The sequence below is a fragment of the Heptranchias perlo genome, chromosome 9 (genome assembly GCF_035084215.1).
Source record: "Heptranchias perlo isolate sHepPer1 chromosome 9, sHepPer1.hap1, whole genome shotgun sequence".
NCBI lineage: Eukaryota > Metazoa > Chordata > Chondrichthyes > Hexanchiformes > Hexanchidae > Heptranchias > Heptranchias perlo.
The window spans coordinates 19,609,897-19,627,095 of NC_090333.1; the positions used below are offsets into that span (position 1 = coordinate 19,609,897).

The window sequence follows — 17,199 nt, forward strand, 5'->3', positions numbered from 1 at the left end:
CCTAGCACAAAGGAAGATGGTAGTGGTTGTTGGAGGCCAATCATCTCAGCCCCAGGACATTGCTGCAGGAGTTCCTCAGGGCAGTGTCCAGAGGCCCAACTATCTTCAGCTGCTTCATCAATGACCTTCCCTCCATCGTAAGGTCAGAAATGGGGATGTTCGCTGATGATTGCACAGTGTTCAGTTCCATTTGCAACTCCTCAAATAATGAAGCAGTCCGAGCCTGTGTGCAGCAAGACCTGGACAACATCCAGGCTTGGGCTCATAAGTGGCAAGTAACATTCGTGCCAGGCAATGACCATCTCCAACAAGAGAGAGTCTAACCACCTCCCCTTGACATTCAACAGCATTACCATTGCCGAATCCCCCACCATCAACATCCTGGGAGTCACCATTGACCAGAAACTTAACTGGACCAGCCATATAAATACTGTGGCTACGAGAGCAGGTCAGAGGCTGGGTATTCTGCAGCGAGTGACTCACCTCCTGACTCCCCAAAGCCTTTCCACCATCTACAAGGCACAAGTCAGGAGTGTGATGGACTACTCTCCACTTGCCTGGATGAGTGCAGCTCCAACAACACTCAAGAAGCTCAACACCATCCAGGACAAAGCAGCCCGCTTGATTGGCACTCCATCCACCACCCTAAACATTCACTCCCTTCACCACTGACGCACAGTGGTTGCAGTGTGTACCACCCACAGGATGCACTGCAGCAACTCCCAAACCTGCAACCTGTACCACCTAGAAGGACAAGAGCCCCAGGCACATGGGAACAACACCACCTGCACGTTTCCGTCCGAGTCACACACCATCCTGACTTGGAAATATATCGCCGTTCCTACATCGTTGTTGGGTCAAAATCCTGGAACTCCCTACCTAACAGCACCGTGGGAGAATCTTCACCACATGGACTGCAGCGGTTCAAGAAGGCGGCTCACCACCACCTTCTCAAGGGCAATTAGGGATGGGCAATAAATGCTGGCCGCGTGAGCGGCACCCACATCCCATGAACGAATGAAAAAAAACTCTTCTGCACCCTCTCTAAGGCTTTCACATCATTCCTAAAGTCCGGTGCCCAGAACTGGACACAATACTCCAGCTGTGGCCGAACCAGTCTTTTATAAAGGTTCGTCATGACTTCCTTACTTTTGAACTCCATGCCTTTTATTTATAAAGCTCAGGATCCCGTATGCTATTTTAACTGCTTTCTCAACCTGCCCTGCCACCTTCACCGATTTGTGTACATATACCCCCAGATCTCTCTGTTCCTTTACCCCTTTTAGAGTTTTGCTCTTTAGTTTATAGTGCCTCTCCTCATTTTTCCCACTGAAATGCATCACCTCACATTTTTCTGTGTTAAATTTCATCTGCCACCTGCCTTTCTATATCCTCTTGAAGTCTATCACTATCCTACTCACTGTTCACTACCTTCGAAGTTTTGTGTCACCTGCAAATTTTGAAATTATGCCCTGTACACCCAAGTCCAAGTCATTAATATATATCAAGAAAAGCAGTGGCCCCGGTGGAACACCACTGTACACCTCCCTCCAGCCCGAAAAACAACCGTTCACCACTACACTCTGTTTGCTGATACTTAGCCAATTTCATATCCATGTTGCTACTACCCGCTCTATTCCATGCGCCGCAATCTTGATGACAAGCCTACCATGTGGCACTTTATCAAACGCCTTTTGAAAGTCCGTATACACCTCATCTACCCTCTCTGTTACCTCATCAAAAAACTCTATCAGGTTAGTTAAACACAATTTGTCATTAACAAATTGTGCTGGCTTTCCCTCATCAATCCACACTCGTCCAAGTGACTGTTAATTCTGTCCCAGTTTCTAAAAGTTTCCCCACCACTGAGGTTAAACTGACTGGCCTATAGTTGCTTGGTTTATCCATGCACCCTTTTTTGAACAAGGGTGTAACGTTGGCAATTCTCCAGTCCTTTGGCACCACCCCCGTATCTAAGGATGTTTGGAAGATTATGGCCAGTCCCTCCACAATTTCCACCCTTACTTCCCTCAGCAACCTAGGATGTATCCCCATCTGGACCGGGTGACTTATCTACTTTGAAGTACAGCCAGCCTTTCTAGTACCTCTTCATCAGTTTTTAGCCCATCTAGTATTGCAACTACATCTTCCTTTACTGAGACTGCAGCAGCATCATCTTCCTTGGTAAAGACAGATGCAAAGTACTCATTTAGTACCTCAGCCATGCCCTCTGCCTCCATGAGTAGATCTCCTTCATGGTCCCTAATCGCGCCCCCCCCCCCGCCTCTTACTACCCGTTTACTGTTTATATGCCTGTAGAAGACTTTTGGATTCCCTTTTATGATTGCAGCACCATTCCAGGCCTGTAATTAAAGGGGCACAATTACTTTGGGGTACTGCCTTCAATGTAAAGTATTTCACTGCCTGCCGTCCATGTAATTAAAAGCAGTAATGCATATATCTTCCTACTTGTTAAGAGCTGACACCAAATATTGCTTGCCAGCAGTTTGCTAAAGACTTGTCGTTTCAGGTTAGAGAGGCCTGTCAGTGATCTGCTTTCGTGGATTCCAAAGGTGAAGAGCCAAAAAGTACTTTCATTGCCCCCCGCAATAAGAGCCACTGACTTAACAAATCTATGTAAGAGAGTGGTTTTGACAAGTAAAAGCAGAAAATGCTGGAAATAGACAGTAAGTCAAGTCAAGTCAAAGTGGAGTTTTGAAGACAGATTCTACTTGAAATGTCAACTTACCTCTCTACAGATGCTGCATTGTATTTCCAGCATTTGCAGTTTGCTCTTTATTTGATTTTGTTGAAATGTGTGATCATCCAAGTAAACTATAGGAAGAAGTGCTTTCAATGTAACATATTTTTGCTTTATCATTAAAGAATTTAACATTGTTACACATTCAAAACCTTCAGACTAAAAATAGCAGCTATCATATTACGAGAAAGTTATCTATTACTATTTATATTTACTGTGGTAATCAGTCTGTTAGGAGACTAATCAGACTGAATGCCACTGACGCCAATGTTATGGAGCTACTGTGCTTGCAAAAGGAGTCCTATGATGTTACCTGGGTGTGTCCATCCAATTAACACAACTTTAATGGAGAGCTTACAGGGTTGCACAGATGAGCCCTGTCATTTTTATATAATATGTAATACTTTTTTTAAAAACAGACACTTAAGCAAAATTGGCAGCAAGCACTTCTGTTACCTGTAGACTTGCCCTCTTGTTTAAATATGCTTCAGTAGCTCATGCATAATACTTACTTGAAGTATCTAAACCATATATGTAGATGGATTAACAGAGATTGATACTACAAGCTGTATTATCCAATACAGAAATTCACTATTCGCTAACTTGTATTTAAAGCATTGTTTAGGAACATGGATGGTGAACTCCTATTGGCAATAATTTTAACAAAAAAAAGTTTGTTTGAGGAAATTGAATGTTGAACTCAATTTTAGTTAATATGATCCACAGCAGGAAGTTCATTATGACTGTTTTGGAAATATTGTTTTTTAAAAATTAGTAGTGTTACTCTTCTGGTTTAGAATTTGATAGATTTAAGTAATATTATGTTTTCAATACCTTCTTTATGGTAGGCTGTTTGGTGCTGATGCACTAAATCAACCTGACACTATTGGAAAAGCTGCTATAGCTTTGCTTGAGCAATTGAATAAACCTCTAGTCTACATCTTCTCCCATTCTAATTTTTATTTTGTATTTTTTTTTTAGATTTGCTGCTTATTTTATGGTATTGGAAAGCAATTGGAGACATATACTTTATTATCCACCATTTGACTGCGCTGTATGCTTACTATTATGTACTGGTGAGTGCCATATTAGACAATAGCAGTATTTGTGGGCAAGAAAGGACCAAGGGGAAACAGCAATAGGCTTGTGTTTTAGCCAGTAGATTTTATTAGCTGTTTACAAGTTCAAATGAATGGGCCAATAATGAAAAAATAACCAAATGTAGCGGTTGAATTAATAAATGTTATGGCTCAACACAGAATTGAGTTCTCGAATTGATAATTCACAGTGAGTACTTGGTGACTTCCTAAAAATGACCATTGAACTTGCGTTAACAAGCGAACATACTTTACACTTGTGATAGCACGATCACTGACCTAGAAAGAACTTGTATTCATATACCAAATGTCTCAAACATCCCAAAGCACTTCACAGGCAATTAAATTACTTGTGGGTAAATTTGGAAGCCGATTTGTGAACAGTGCGAAAAGATATCATAAATGTCTTGTCTGAAATATGTTTTGACAACATATTACTTCCATTTGTGCATTTCTATTTTTCCGTAGCGTTTCTCCCCGCACTAACAATAGCTGTGTGAAATTGGGTCCTAATTGGAAATTTTTGGTTTGAATAGTCAATAAAATTTTTAAAGCCATAAATCAAACCATTTGCAGTATTTTTTTTTTTAACATTCTCATTTCTGAACCAATGAACCAGGATGTAATTTGCCATCAATAATATAGGTCAAGGATTTACTTTTAATGTTGTTAACCTCTATTCCTGTTTGACTTCAGAATGCCACAGAATCAGTGAGAGATATTCCTGTAACAGTACATCCCGTCTATCTGATGGGAATTAGTTTTTATTGAGGGATTTACTGTAACTAAAACCTAGATTGAGGTGGATGTGGTAGTGCAACACATTGGTGCCGATGTGCTGTTACTGAATGGGCTTTTCCCCACTCGGCTTCGACTGAGGCATCAGATTTGGACAAAACAAAGGCGCACCCTGTCCAGTCGGACCTGCAAAGTCCTCCTCACTAACGTCTGGACACTGAAGCCAAAGTTGGGACAGCGGTCCTACTAGTCAATGTCCCAGACTCCTCCATCAGCATCCCTGGGTAAGGCCTGTCTCACCGGAAGGACAGACCCACTAGAGGTGGGCACATAGTGGTATACAGTCCGGTGGGAGTGTCCTTGGGAGTCCTCAACATTGACTCTGGACCCTGTGAAGTCTCATGGCTTCAGGTCAAACATGGGCAAGGAGACCTCCTGCTGATTACTGCCCTCCCTTGGTGGACTAATCAGTACTCCTCCATGTTGAGCACCACTTGGAGGAAGCACTGAAGGTAGCAAGGGCACAGAATATACTCTGGGTCAGGGACTTCAATGTCCATCACCAAGAGTGGCTCGGTAGTATCACCACTGACCGAGTTGGCTGAGTCCTGAAGGATATAGCTTGTGGCAGGTGGTGAGAACCAACATGAAGAAATAACCTACTTGACCTCGTCCTCACCAGCCTACCTGTCGTAGATGCATCTGTCCATGACAGTATTGGTAGGAGTGAACACTACACAGTCCTTGTGAAGACCAAGTCCTGTCTTCACACAGAGGCCACTGTCCATCATGTTGTGTGGCACTACTGCTATGCTAAATGGGATAGATTAAGAACAGATTGAGCAACTCAAAACTGGGCATCCATGAGGCCCTGTGGGCCATCAGCAGCAGAATTGTATTCCACCGCAATCTGTAACCACATGGCGTGGCATATCCCAAACTCCTCCATCACCATCAAGCCAGATGATAAATCCTGGTTCAATGAGGAGTGTAGAAGAGCATGCCAGGAGCAGCACCAGGTGAACATGAAAATAAGGCGCCAACCAAGTGAAGCTACAACACAGGACTACATGCATGCTAAACGGCGGAAGCAGCATGCTATAGACAGAGCCAAACAATCCCACAACCAGTAGATCAGATCAAAACTCTGCAGTCCTGCCACATGCAGTTTCGAATGGGGGTGGACAATTAAGCAACTAATGGGAGGAGGAGGCTCCATGAATGTTCCAGCACATGAGTGCAAAAGACAAGGCTGAAGCGTTCACAACCATCTTCAGCCAGAAGTGCCGAGTGGTTGATCCTTCTCGATCTGCTGCAGCCCCCACCATCACAGATGTCAGTCTTCAGCCAATTCAATTCACTCCACGTGATATTAAGAAATGGCTGAGTGCTCAGGACACAGCAAAGGCCATGGGTCCCGACAACATCCCGCTGTAGTGCTAAAGATTTGAGTTCCAGAACTAGCGCCTCTAGCCAAGCTGTTCCAGTACAGCTACAACACTTGCATCTACCCAACAATGTGGAAAATTGCCCAGGTATGTCCTGACCACAAAAAGCAGGACAAATTCAACCTGGCCAATTACCATTCTATTAGCCTACTCTCAATCATCAGCAAAGTGATAGAAGGTGTCATCAACAGTGCTATCAAGCGGCATTTACTCACCAATAATCTGCTCACCGATGCTCAGCTTGGGTTCAGCCAGAACCACTCAGCTCCAGACCTCATTACAGCCATGGTCCAAATATGGATAAAAGAGCTGAATTCCAGGGGTGAGGTGAGAGCTACTACCCTTGACCTCAAGGCAGCATTTGACCGTGTGTGGCACCAAGGAACCCTAGTAAAACTGAAGTCAATGGGGATTGGGGAAAAACTCTCCAGTGGCTGGAGTCATAACTAGCACAAAGGAAGTTGGTAGTGGTTGTTGGAGGCCAATCATCTCAGCCCCAGGACATCGCTGCAGGGGTACCTCAGGGCAGTGTCCTAAGCCCAATTATCTTCAGCTGCTTCATCAATGACCTTCCCTCCTTCATAAGAGAGAGTCTAAGCAGCTCCCCTTGACATTCATTGGCATTACCATCACTGAATCCCCCACCAGCATCATCCTGTGGGTCACCATTGACCAGAAACTCAACTGGATCAGCTACATAAATGCCATGGCTACTAGAGCAGGTCAAAGGCTGGGTATTCTGTGGCAAGTGGCTCATCTGACTCCCCAAAGCCTCTCCACCACCTACAAGGCACATGTCAGGAGTGTTCTGGAATACTCTCCACTTGCCTGGATGGGAGCAGCTGCAACAACATTCAAGAAGTTCGATATCATCCAGGAAAAAGCAGTCCGCTTGATTGGCAGTCCATCCACCACCTTAAACAACCACTCCCTCCTCTACTGGTGCACCATGGCTGCAGTGTGTACTACCTATAGGATGCACTATAGCAACTCACTAAGACTTCTTCGACAGCACTTCCCAAACCTGCGACCTCCACCACCTAGAAGGACAAGGGCAGCAGCCGAATGGGAACACCACCACCTCCAAGACACACACCATCCCGACTTGGAAATATATTGCCGTTCCTTCATCGTCTCTGGGTCAAAATCCTGAAATTCCCTATCTAACAGCACTTTGGAAGTACCTTCACCAAATTGACTACAGTGGTTCAAGAAGGCAGCTCACCACCACCTCCTTCTCAAAGGCAACTAGGGATGGGCAATAAATGCTGGTCTTGCTAGCGACGCCCACATCCCAAGAATGAATTTAAAAAAAAAAATCTGTATGCTCGTAATTCTTAAACATAGTGTACACTATGAAGGAGAGGGAAGGAAGATAATTCCCACTGGTTTCTGTAATGTTAAAATTGGAGATCATGGGGCTCTCTTTCTTCTCTCTCTTCTCCCCCCACCCCCCCAATCAAAAAAATGTTCCTTTCCTTTCCTGAATGTTGTAACTCATGCTTGGGGTATGGTTCCATGGGAGGAAGCAGACTCCCAAGTGGCATTCTTAACCTGTGACCCTAGACTGTGAGTGGCAAGTAATGTAACTGATTCAACTGGGGTAGGAAGAAGGAGTAGATCACAGCTGAGTTTAATTCAGTCCTCATCCCTCATCCAACATCCACACGCATATCTCAGGATAACCATTACGAATGGAAATCCTGTCTGATTTTTTTTAATCTCCTCAGCTAGGGACACTGAAGGTGATTGTAACATCCCCTTTGCTGGCCTAGGTAAGATCAGCTAACTCCACGCAGCCAGTGATTAGACCTGGGACATTCCTCGTATATTCTGGCTCTGAGCCGAACATGGTAATTTACTGAACGCACTCCAGCCTTTTTATTTTGAGTTATAACGTCCTACTACTTGGAGTCTGTAGACTTGCAGAGATCTGGAAGCATGGGTGAATTTAGGGTGCCTTTATATGTAACACTTCTATAGTTTGGATTGCAGGAGATGATGCTTGCACTTTCTCCTCCCATTTACATGCTAAGACCAACTTCCTTATCCCAATAGTGGAATCATGGACTTATGAAAGATGGTTCTACGATGCTACCTCTGGATAAGGAAAACAGTTTAGCAATGTAAATATGGAGAGGGGCACAAAGAATTAATTCTTCCATGATTTCAAACTAGAGACGCGCTATATGTAAAAGTGAGTGCTAGATGTAATTAGCCCAATGTCTTTGTTGTGTTAAAAGTTGCAACTGAAACAGAGAAAGAAAGTTGGGAGTTTAGGATTTTCTTCCTTCCCATTCCAAACCAGGGATGGGAGAGGGGGGTAAAACATGAAAAACATTGAAGGGCAGAGATCCTGAGAAGCAGGGAAAAGGATCAGTATGTTGAAGTACAGTTGAATGATGGTAATGGAATTCAGACAAAATTAGGTTAGGTCAGTGAAAGTGGGAGAGGGAAAACTGGATAAAAGATAAAAGAATGTTGGAGTACATTTTGTGAAAGAGTGTGAGGTAAGTAAAAAGAGCACTCTTGATGTCTATTAATGACGACTTACTGGAGATTTGTGCCATGCTTATATACTCTGCAAAATCTGTTTTAAAAAAAATTCCTTAAGACTGATTCTTCTGGTTTTAAAATTTGTTGAGCTATAATTATAAACTATAAATAATGCATTTTTTGTTGTACCTGAAACCTGTTACAGGGCTGTGAATTGGCAGTTCATTATTTTAAAATGTCTTGCCATATTGGAGTTGTGGGAAATTGCTGTGGCTTTCGGCTTGCCTCTGGCTGTTCACCCTTGGTCCAAAATCTGGGAGATTTGCATCACTGGGTTCAATGATTTTTCTCACTATTTGGTATTTTTGCATGCAGTGTTTAATTGTAAGTGGGACCTAAATTAACATTCTTCTTCATCTCTGTCTTTACCTTTTGTAATTGTGCATGTCGTTGCATTTGTGTCTTCAGTATTGCATGTGTCTTTGTGTTTTATCCAAGGGTTCAATTTTGCTTCTAGCAACATCTTGAATAAAATAAGACACCCCTGTTTCCTCCTACTTTCTGTTCCCTCCTGAATTTTATGACCTATTCTGGAGTTTGGTTCCACAGGTGGTATCGATTGTGGGCCTGGTCTAAATGGTCTTGTGAGCCTAAACAGTATGCTAGCACGTTGGTCAGCTCTAGGGATCCTGTCCATCTGTGCACACTTCCAAGGGTCACTGAACAAGTTTGGAATTTCTCCACCCTTTCCTTCCCAAACTAGAGCTATTAATGCCAATGTTCTGGTAGAGACCAGCTAACTAAGTACAAGCCAAGTGAAACCAAAAACCTCCCAGGTCTGTTTGGCTCAGTACCAATGGGAATCTTGCTTTTAAGAATTTTTTTTGCCCTGTTATTTAATTTACAATTGCCACCATACAAGGATATCCCATAAAAGGACAGGCAGTAAACATTCCATGCCTTCTGTTTGTAGAGAGGTACTTGATGAGGTAGGGCAATATGAAAATAGACTCAATCAACTTTAATGCTCTACTGTTTGATTTTGATGCATGAGCATATTGCTGTATCATTTTGTGCATAACCAAAATACTGTTCTAAATTGAGCCCAAACTAATAAACTTGAGTAGTGACCAGCTGCCATAGTTCAGTATGAATAAAAACTGTCAATTAATCACTGTCTTAATTTAGTATGAAATGTTGCCTAATTCTGATTTTTGAATACTGCTCCTACATTTAAAACCATTTGCAGTCAGACACTGCAGACCCATTGTGTTTCTGTGTGCAGGTGTCTACTTGTTTTAAGTTATCCATCCAAAAATATAAACCATATGAAATGTCACCTCAGGATGCAGTTGTACTGTTACTGAAAGAATTTCTGCTTTGCAGCAACTCACATGAGACAATATAACTCTGCGGTCTGGTCTTGAACTGACTCTGGAATGCAGAAATGTGAGATCTGGTCGGGGAGGACCTCTTTCACTGTTTGGGTGACACCAAAGGGAGTATAACGCCAGTGCATTGTCAATCTAGGTTCAAATAGTGCTCAGGGAGTCTGTCAGACTTCTTGGGAACCATATAAACTTAAGTAGAGTCTTTCCTTTTATTGTATTTTCAGAAAGTGGTGCTCCAACCTGCACTCTCCAATCGGTTACCAGCTAGGAGTGGAGCTCTGTACGTACCTGGAAGCATGCAGGCACTGAGCTCTTTCCTGGCAGCAAGAGTGCGATTTGCAGATAGGCATTGGAACAAGGCCTTGCTGACTGCGAATTATACTTTGCACTTTCCAATAGCATAGTATAACTGTTGCCTAAGTCCTTTCGTTTTTAAAAAAAATGCCCACCAGTGCAAGTTGCTAATGAAGGAAAATGCCCACAGCTCACTTAGGTTTCTGGCACAGAGGGCCCAAATATCTTTTACATCACTTGTGCTGGCACACAAAGCCCTCTTCCAAACATTCTTTCCACAATAAGTAATCTTTGTGAACAAAAATAACCTTTGAAACAGTGTGAGCTATTTTTTTCCCTTTCGGTTTATTTCCAACATGGGAATTAATGCAAATCTCTTGGTTACTGCTTTTAGTGAAGGGGTAAAAATATATAAAACTTGTCTGAGTGCTGAAAACCCCAAGAGAACTAAATACAGTTGAGTATAATAAAAATCTGTAGTTCAAAGTGAGCTTTATAGAGGAGGAACAATGAGAGACTTAAATTTCTCTCTTGCATGTTTTTGAGCATGCAAGGAATGTCTCTACATATTCTAAATGGAAAATTGAAGTCCCTACAATATTGTATTTTTTTTTGATAATTTGTTAACTAATTTGTTACAGCAGAATTAATGAATTCTATTGGAGGTCAGAGTTTACTTAGTCAAACACGGAATGGTCAATTTGCAGGAAATGATCTCCAGAATTTGGTGTTTCTAAAAAAAAAATTGAGGCCACCTGTGTTATCTTAATCATCTAATGAGGAGTGCCGACATTTTTGCATTTATTTTGACTAAAGAACATTGGTAACTGCTTTCTTGTAAATTCTTGAAAGGATGCTCCCTTTTTCTCCCTCCATTTGGTACTGCACATTGAAAGGTATGAATCTATCGAGTACAAGATACACTTAAGTGAAAACTTTTTTGTATTTGGTCATGCTGTCACTGACTTATCTGCTGACCGAGACCCTATCAGCAGCTTCTGTCTTTCTGGATTGTCTGAAAAGTGTGCGTTACAGTCAACACCTAACGTTATGTCTTTCTTTTCACAGTGCTGGAATGCATGAGTTTTTTGCTTCTCTGCTGCTAGCTGTAGTCTATCTGTGTAGATGCTGTGTAGTTGTCTAACTTTGTCCTTTTTCTCTAACTTACCTAATTATACACTCTACTCCCTTTACCAGTCCAAGCTAAAAATGAGAAACTGCAAAATTACAAAATGATGAGAGAATCAATTACCTAGTGAGCTTCTTGTCTGCATTTAAATGCTATTGCTATACACTGAGCAATTGTATTGCCTAGTAATAATATGGACTTACCAGAATGTAGTGGTATTAGTATACAATGCTTTCAACATCAGTTTTGAATGGGCTTCTTTTTTTCTTTTTTGCCATTGTACATTTCATATGAGTTTATGCATTCGTAATGCTGTAAGTATGCCTTTAATCTTTTTTCTCTTTCAGTAGAGCTATCCGGTTAGATAACAAGATGTTTTTCCCAGATGACAGTAAAAGTGCCTTTGTTATAAGCAAGTAGTATCGATCGATATCCATCTGCTAAGATGTAAAGAACGGCAGAATCCTAAAGTATACATCTAATAACACTGCAAATTGCATGATGCATGCTTTTTTTAGTCATCTATTTTTTTTATTCCTTTGCACCATTTCTAGCTTGGAGAGTGGATGGATGGCTCCTAATATCGGGCCTTTGCCATAACCATTTTGTAATTAGCTGCCATGCAGTGTATGGGAGCAGCCAACCTGATGTTGCTTGCCCACAGATGCCCCAACAATGAAATGCTTAAATCTCTCCTGAAATTTGGAATTTGATGCGATGGGATATGTGGGGATGGGGAGGAGGAGCCCACGACCTGTGACTCTATGGTGCAGCATATCAAAATGTGCATGGCCACCAGAATTATTTTTATATCTTGTCCTGCTGTGTGAATTTCCCTATAACTTGTTCACACCTCCAACTCTCTGGTGCATAGTGATCCCAGATTGGCTCCCAGATCCGATTGATGTCACTCTAGCAAAAGCAAAGTACTGCAGATGCTGAAAATCTGAAATAAAACAGAAAATGCTGGAAATACTCAGCAAGTCAGGCAGCATCTGTGGAGAAAGAAACAATTAACGTTTCAGGTCCATGATCTTTCGTCAGTACTGCTAGATTTGCTGTCTCTTTCTCCTCGACTTTTCCTTCATTCCCTTTTGAGGGGAGCACTTCCCAGGATCTGGAAGCTGGCATGTGTTAGTCATGCCACTCTGAGTCACTGTGCACAACTTGGGCCAACTCACTTTGCCACTTGGGTGAGACTGTTAATGAATTTCTGCTTTTGGATAATTGAGCCCAAATAAAATAAACTTCTTCTAAAAATAGGTCCTTGGCATCCAAATCAGTGATATTTGTCTTTGTAAAGTTAAAAACTTTAAATGCCCCATAATTGCACTGTAAACTCCAGAATAGAAGTAAAAGCAATAATGCTTCTCACACAAGGTTGTGAGAACGTAAAACACATTGCCTCAGAAAGCCATAGTTGCCAAATGAATTGAGGTCTTTAAAAGGGAGGTACATACTTATTGGGAAGTATTAGCATTGAGGGGCATGGAGAAAATGCAGAGAATTGAGGGATCATGGAATTATAATTGCAAAGATGAGCTGCCATGGGTAACGATGGTGAAGCAAGCTTGATGGGCTGAATGACCGACTCCTACAAGAACAATGAAATGTGAAGTCTTAGTCACTGCATGTTATACCATGATGGAGCCGTTATCATAAACTGTTTTTTGTTCTTGTTGAGGAAGAATAAATGACTCAATCACAGTCTGAACCTTTAAATGTGAGTTTTGCTGAAACCCTTTGAAATCCAAGGAAAAGCACCATCAGGTAGCAGAAAAATAGCATACTAAGCAAAGCAATATTTTTGTTGCAATCATAATTATTGAATGTTGCCAGCTATTTTAGTATGATTATTGAAATTCACTAATTTATGGAATTAGAAAGGTGATAGTTCCTTTATTTCTAATACTCTACATTTTGTAAATGTTAAAGCTATTGACAAAATAACTGGAATGCTGATCTTTTTAAGAAATCTAGACTGAGAAATGAGACCATCTATCTTCTGTATATGGATACATCTGCAGGAAGATATTTTCAAATCTTTTCCCCACCATAGGGATCTATGTAATCCGCATACAGTTCTGGTCACCATATTACAGGAAAGATGTGATTGCACTAGAGAGGGTACAGAGGAGATTAATGAGGATGTTGCCAGAGCTGGAGAATTTTAGCTATGAGGAAAGATTGAATACTCTGAGGTTGCTTTCTTTGGAACAGAGGTGGCTGAGGGGAGATTTAATTGAGGTGTATAAAATTACGAGGAGTCTAGATAGAATGGATAGGACGGACCTATTTCCCTTAGCAGAGAGGGTAATAACCAGGGGGAATAGATTTAAAGTGATTGGTAGAAGGATTAGAGGGGAGTTGAGGAGAATTTTTTTCACCCAGAGGGTGGTGGGGGTCTGGAATTCACTGCCTGAAAAAGGGTGGTAGAGGCAGAAACCCTCAACTCATTTAAAGGGTACTTGGATGTGCACTCGAAGTGCCATAATTTACAAGGCTACAGATCTTGTATGGCTACTTTTTTACTGAACTTTTAAATTGTGCTGGAATGTTGGGGTCAGCACTGAGGACAATAAACTGCAGAACAGACAGATCTGTGTATGTCACTTGAACAGACTTTTTGTGGTTGGGAGGCTAGATTACATAGAATTACATAGAATGCATGGCACAGAAACAGGCCATTCAGCCCAACTGGTCCATGCCGGTGTTTATGCTCCACACGAGCCTCCTCCCACCCTTCTTCATTTAACCCCATCAACATATCCTTCTATTCCTTTCTCCCTCATATTTATCTAATTTCCCCTTAAATGTATCTATACTAGTCACCTCAACTGCTGCTTGTGGTAAAGAAAGTTCTCCTGAATCCCCTATTGGTGACTATCTTGTATTTATGACCCCTAGTACTGATCTCCCTCGCAAGTGGAAGCATCTTCTCTACGTCTACCCTATCAAACCCTTTCATAATCTTAAAGACCTCTATCAGGTCACCCTCAGTCTTCTCTTTTCTAGAGAAAAGATCCCCAGCCTGCTCAATCTTTCCTGATTGGTATAACTTCTCAGTTCTGGTAACATCCTAGTAACTTTTTTTTGCACCCTCTCCTATCTCCACTAATGGCTTCATGAAAGGTGTACCCATAGCCCACCAAGTTGAGGGTTTTGAAGTGCTTTATGTTCTTGCCTCTTCCTCCATGAAGGTCTCTATCTACTTGGCCTTTTTTCTTCTGGCATATTTATCTGTGGAGCTTGGAAATGGGAAAGCCAGAATCTTGATATATCTAATGAACTGCTAAACTGGTTTGTTAATTCTTCAAAGAGGTGTAAACATTGGATCATGATAAATAGGCAGCTGTATTTATCACCATACATGCCAGACTTTGAGAAGTATGTTTTGATCCATTCTGTCCCTCGTCCTCATGAACAAATGGCAGATGTCATCAAAAACAGTTATCATTTTGCTGATAATCACTGTGTTGAGGAAGCTGTTGCCTTTCAGAGAGTGTTGAACAACAACTGAATCATTGCGGGTAAATGTAGAAAGAATTTAACTGTGTTTAACATGATATATGCCATATCTAGTTGAAAGAACTGACCATGGCATAGCAAGATAGCCTTGTTGTTCTGGTTTTTAAAACTCTGAAATGAGAGATTCCACAGACTTCCTTGAATGTATATCCTTCCTGTAATATGTGCAGAACTACCATCATTTGAAGATTGACAACAACTCATGTTCTGAGCCTTATGTATATGTGTTTTTTTAAATCTAGCTGCAGGATGTCTGGGTATGTCAAACTTCAAATAATTGAATACGTTTAATAGGGGAAAGCATCACATCAAAGACCTTTTGCTCAGATAGCTAAAGGTGGATGCAGAAAGCATGAGGTTAATCTGATTGTTCACCACCTGGGAGACATGGAGAATTAAGTACAAAATAATATACAAGTAGACCTATTTGTCTTCACTGACTACCTATTTTTGATCATTTAGCTCTGGAAATTGAGTCTTGGTAGGTGTTGCCTCTGGTAAGAGAAACCTCTGTGTATTTTGTACTGTTTCCAAAGTGATTGCAAGTGGGAACAACTTAATATGATTCTAGATGGACTGTGCTGGCCAAGGAAATGACTGTTTTCAAAACTTCCCCATCTGGAAAGTGATCTTCTGTCTCAGTGAGCTGGATGAGGTAACTCTTTAAAAAGCTGTTTTGGGATCCAGTCCAACGGTCTTTATTATGATGCATTAGCGGTTCCCTCATAGCATGGCTCACAGTAAGTCAGAAGATATAATCTCTCTTGCTTGTATGTTGATCTTCGTGTTTCCACTTCAGTGGGTTGGGTAAATTGTATTGGGTACAGTTCTATGCAGGCCCAGAATTACTACATAAGTCTTGGATCACCAGACTACTAGTACAATCTTGTTGTTTACAGCCATGTCACGGCAGTTGTATAACACTTTGGTCTGATGTGGACAATTCAAGTGGCAGGACTAGAATTTATTGGTGAGTGCAGTAGTGTTTGTATCCAGGATGAATTTAATATTCCACTCCTGATAATGGACTTTTTAGGATGGCAGTAATTCCAGTTTAAATGATATATGATGAAGTTAACCACAACCCTTGCAGTGAATAGTAAGTGTTTTAGTAGAGAGGTGGAAGTTTACTCAGTCAAATGGTCCCCAAAAGGGCATGACTTAATTAGAAATAATGTTAGTGTCTGCTCCCTACAAGATTGTTCGTTTGACAGGCAGGAAAAAGAGGTTGGGTAAAATGTGTTGCTCAGATTGAATAAGGGTTGGACGTGGTGTACCCTAGAGGTCAGTGCTGGACCCACTTTTTTTTAATATAAATGATTTGGACTTGGCATAGAGAGCACAGTCTGCTGATGACACAAAAGTGTGGGGTTTGGCAACAGCAAGGAGGACTGTATAAAAGAGTTCAGGAAGAAATAAGCAGAATGGGCAGCAAGTAGCAAATCAGGACCTGATGGTTCCCACTCTGGGGTATTAAAAGAAGTAGGTGAGGAAATTGTTGATGTGTTAGTCATGATCTGCTGTTTGGATAGCTCAAAAAGCAGCCTTTAGTATAGGCACAAAAAGACTGAGTTAAACTGGAAGTGCAGTGGCACACAGACTTGCTATAACTGAAGTTGCAGAAATAGCCAACATTCCATCACTTTTTTGGCAGGGGCCATATATAAAGTACAAAGAAATGAAATTTGTATTGGTGGTGGATTTAGAAATTACTGAGGCGAATGTTTTTTCCTAGTGGTGTCGGGGGCATCCCCCCCCCCAGAAAATTAAGATATTTGCCCCGGAAAGGCTATGCATACTTTAAATTTGAAAATAAAAGTAATTGTATGGCCATCAATATGACATCATATGTTCAGTTATTTTCATTGGGAATCCATCCCCAGAGAGTTCATGTTCATTTGTGAACTGAAACCTTTTACAATACGCCCTTACAGCAATTCTAACCAGCCGTACGTTCCATGTTTACTGGACAAAACTGGCTCCCTATCCCAGACACCCTGGCAGCCCAGAGGCAGACAGGGAATTTGCTGGATTGAGGGCATGCAGATTTTACTATTTCAAATAAACTTCCATTTTTCAGTAGCTTCAGGAGAAAGAAGGGCGAGTGAATATCAATAAACCTAAAGGACAAGGAGCAATCTAGAGTAAAAATACTTAATTGGAGAAGGGCCAATTTCAGTGGGATGAGAACAGATCTGGCCCTGGTAAATTGGAATCAAAGATTGGCAGGGAAAAATGCAATTGAACAATGGGCAGCCTTTAAGGAGGAGATGGTTCAGGCACAGTCAAAGTACATTCCCACGAGGGGGAAAGGTAG

General features: G+C 41.5%; 1 protein-coding gene across 2 annotated transcripts in view; it reads left to right on the top strand.

The window, feature by feature from the left end:
* Window positions 1-17,199, top strand: part of tlcd4a (TLC domain containing 4a) — a 62,093-nt gene that overhangs the window by 13,709 nt on the left and 31,185 nt on the right. For both annotated transcript variants that reach the window (XM_067989964.1, XM_067989965.1), the window contains exon 6: window positions 3,743-3,837. In XM_067989964.1, coding sequence (XP_067846065.1) covers window positions 3,743-3,837 — 95 coding nt within the window. The remainder of the gene's footprint in view (window positions 1-3,742; window positions 3,838-17,199) is intronic.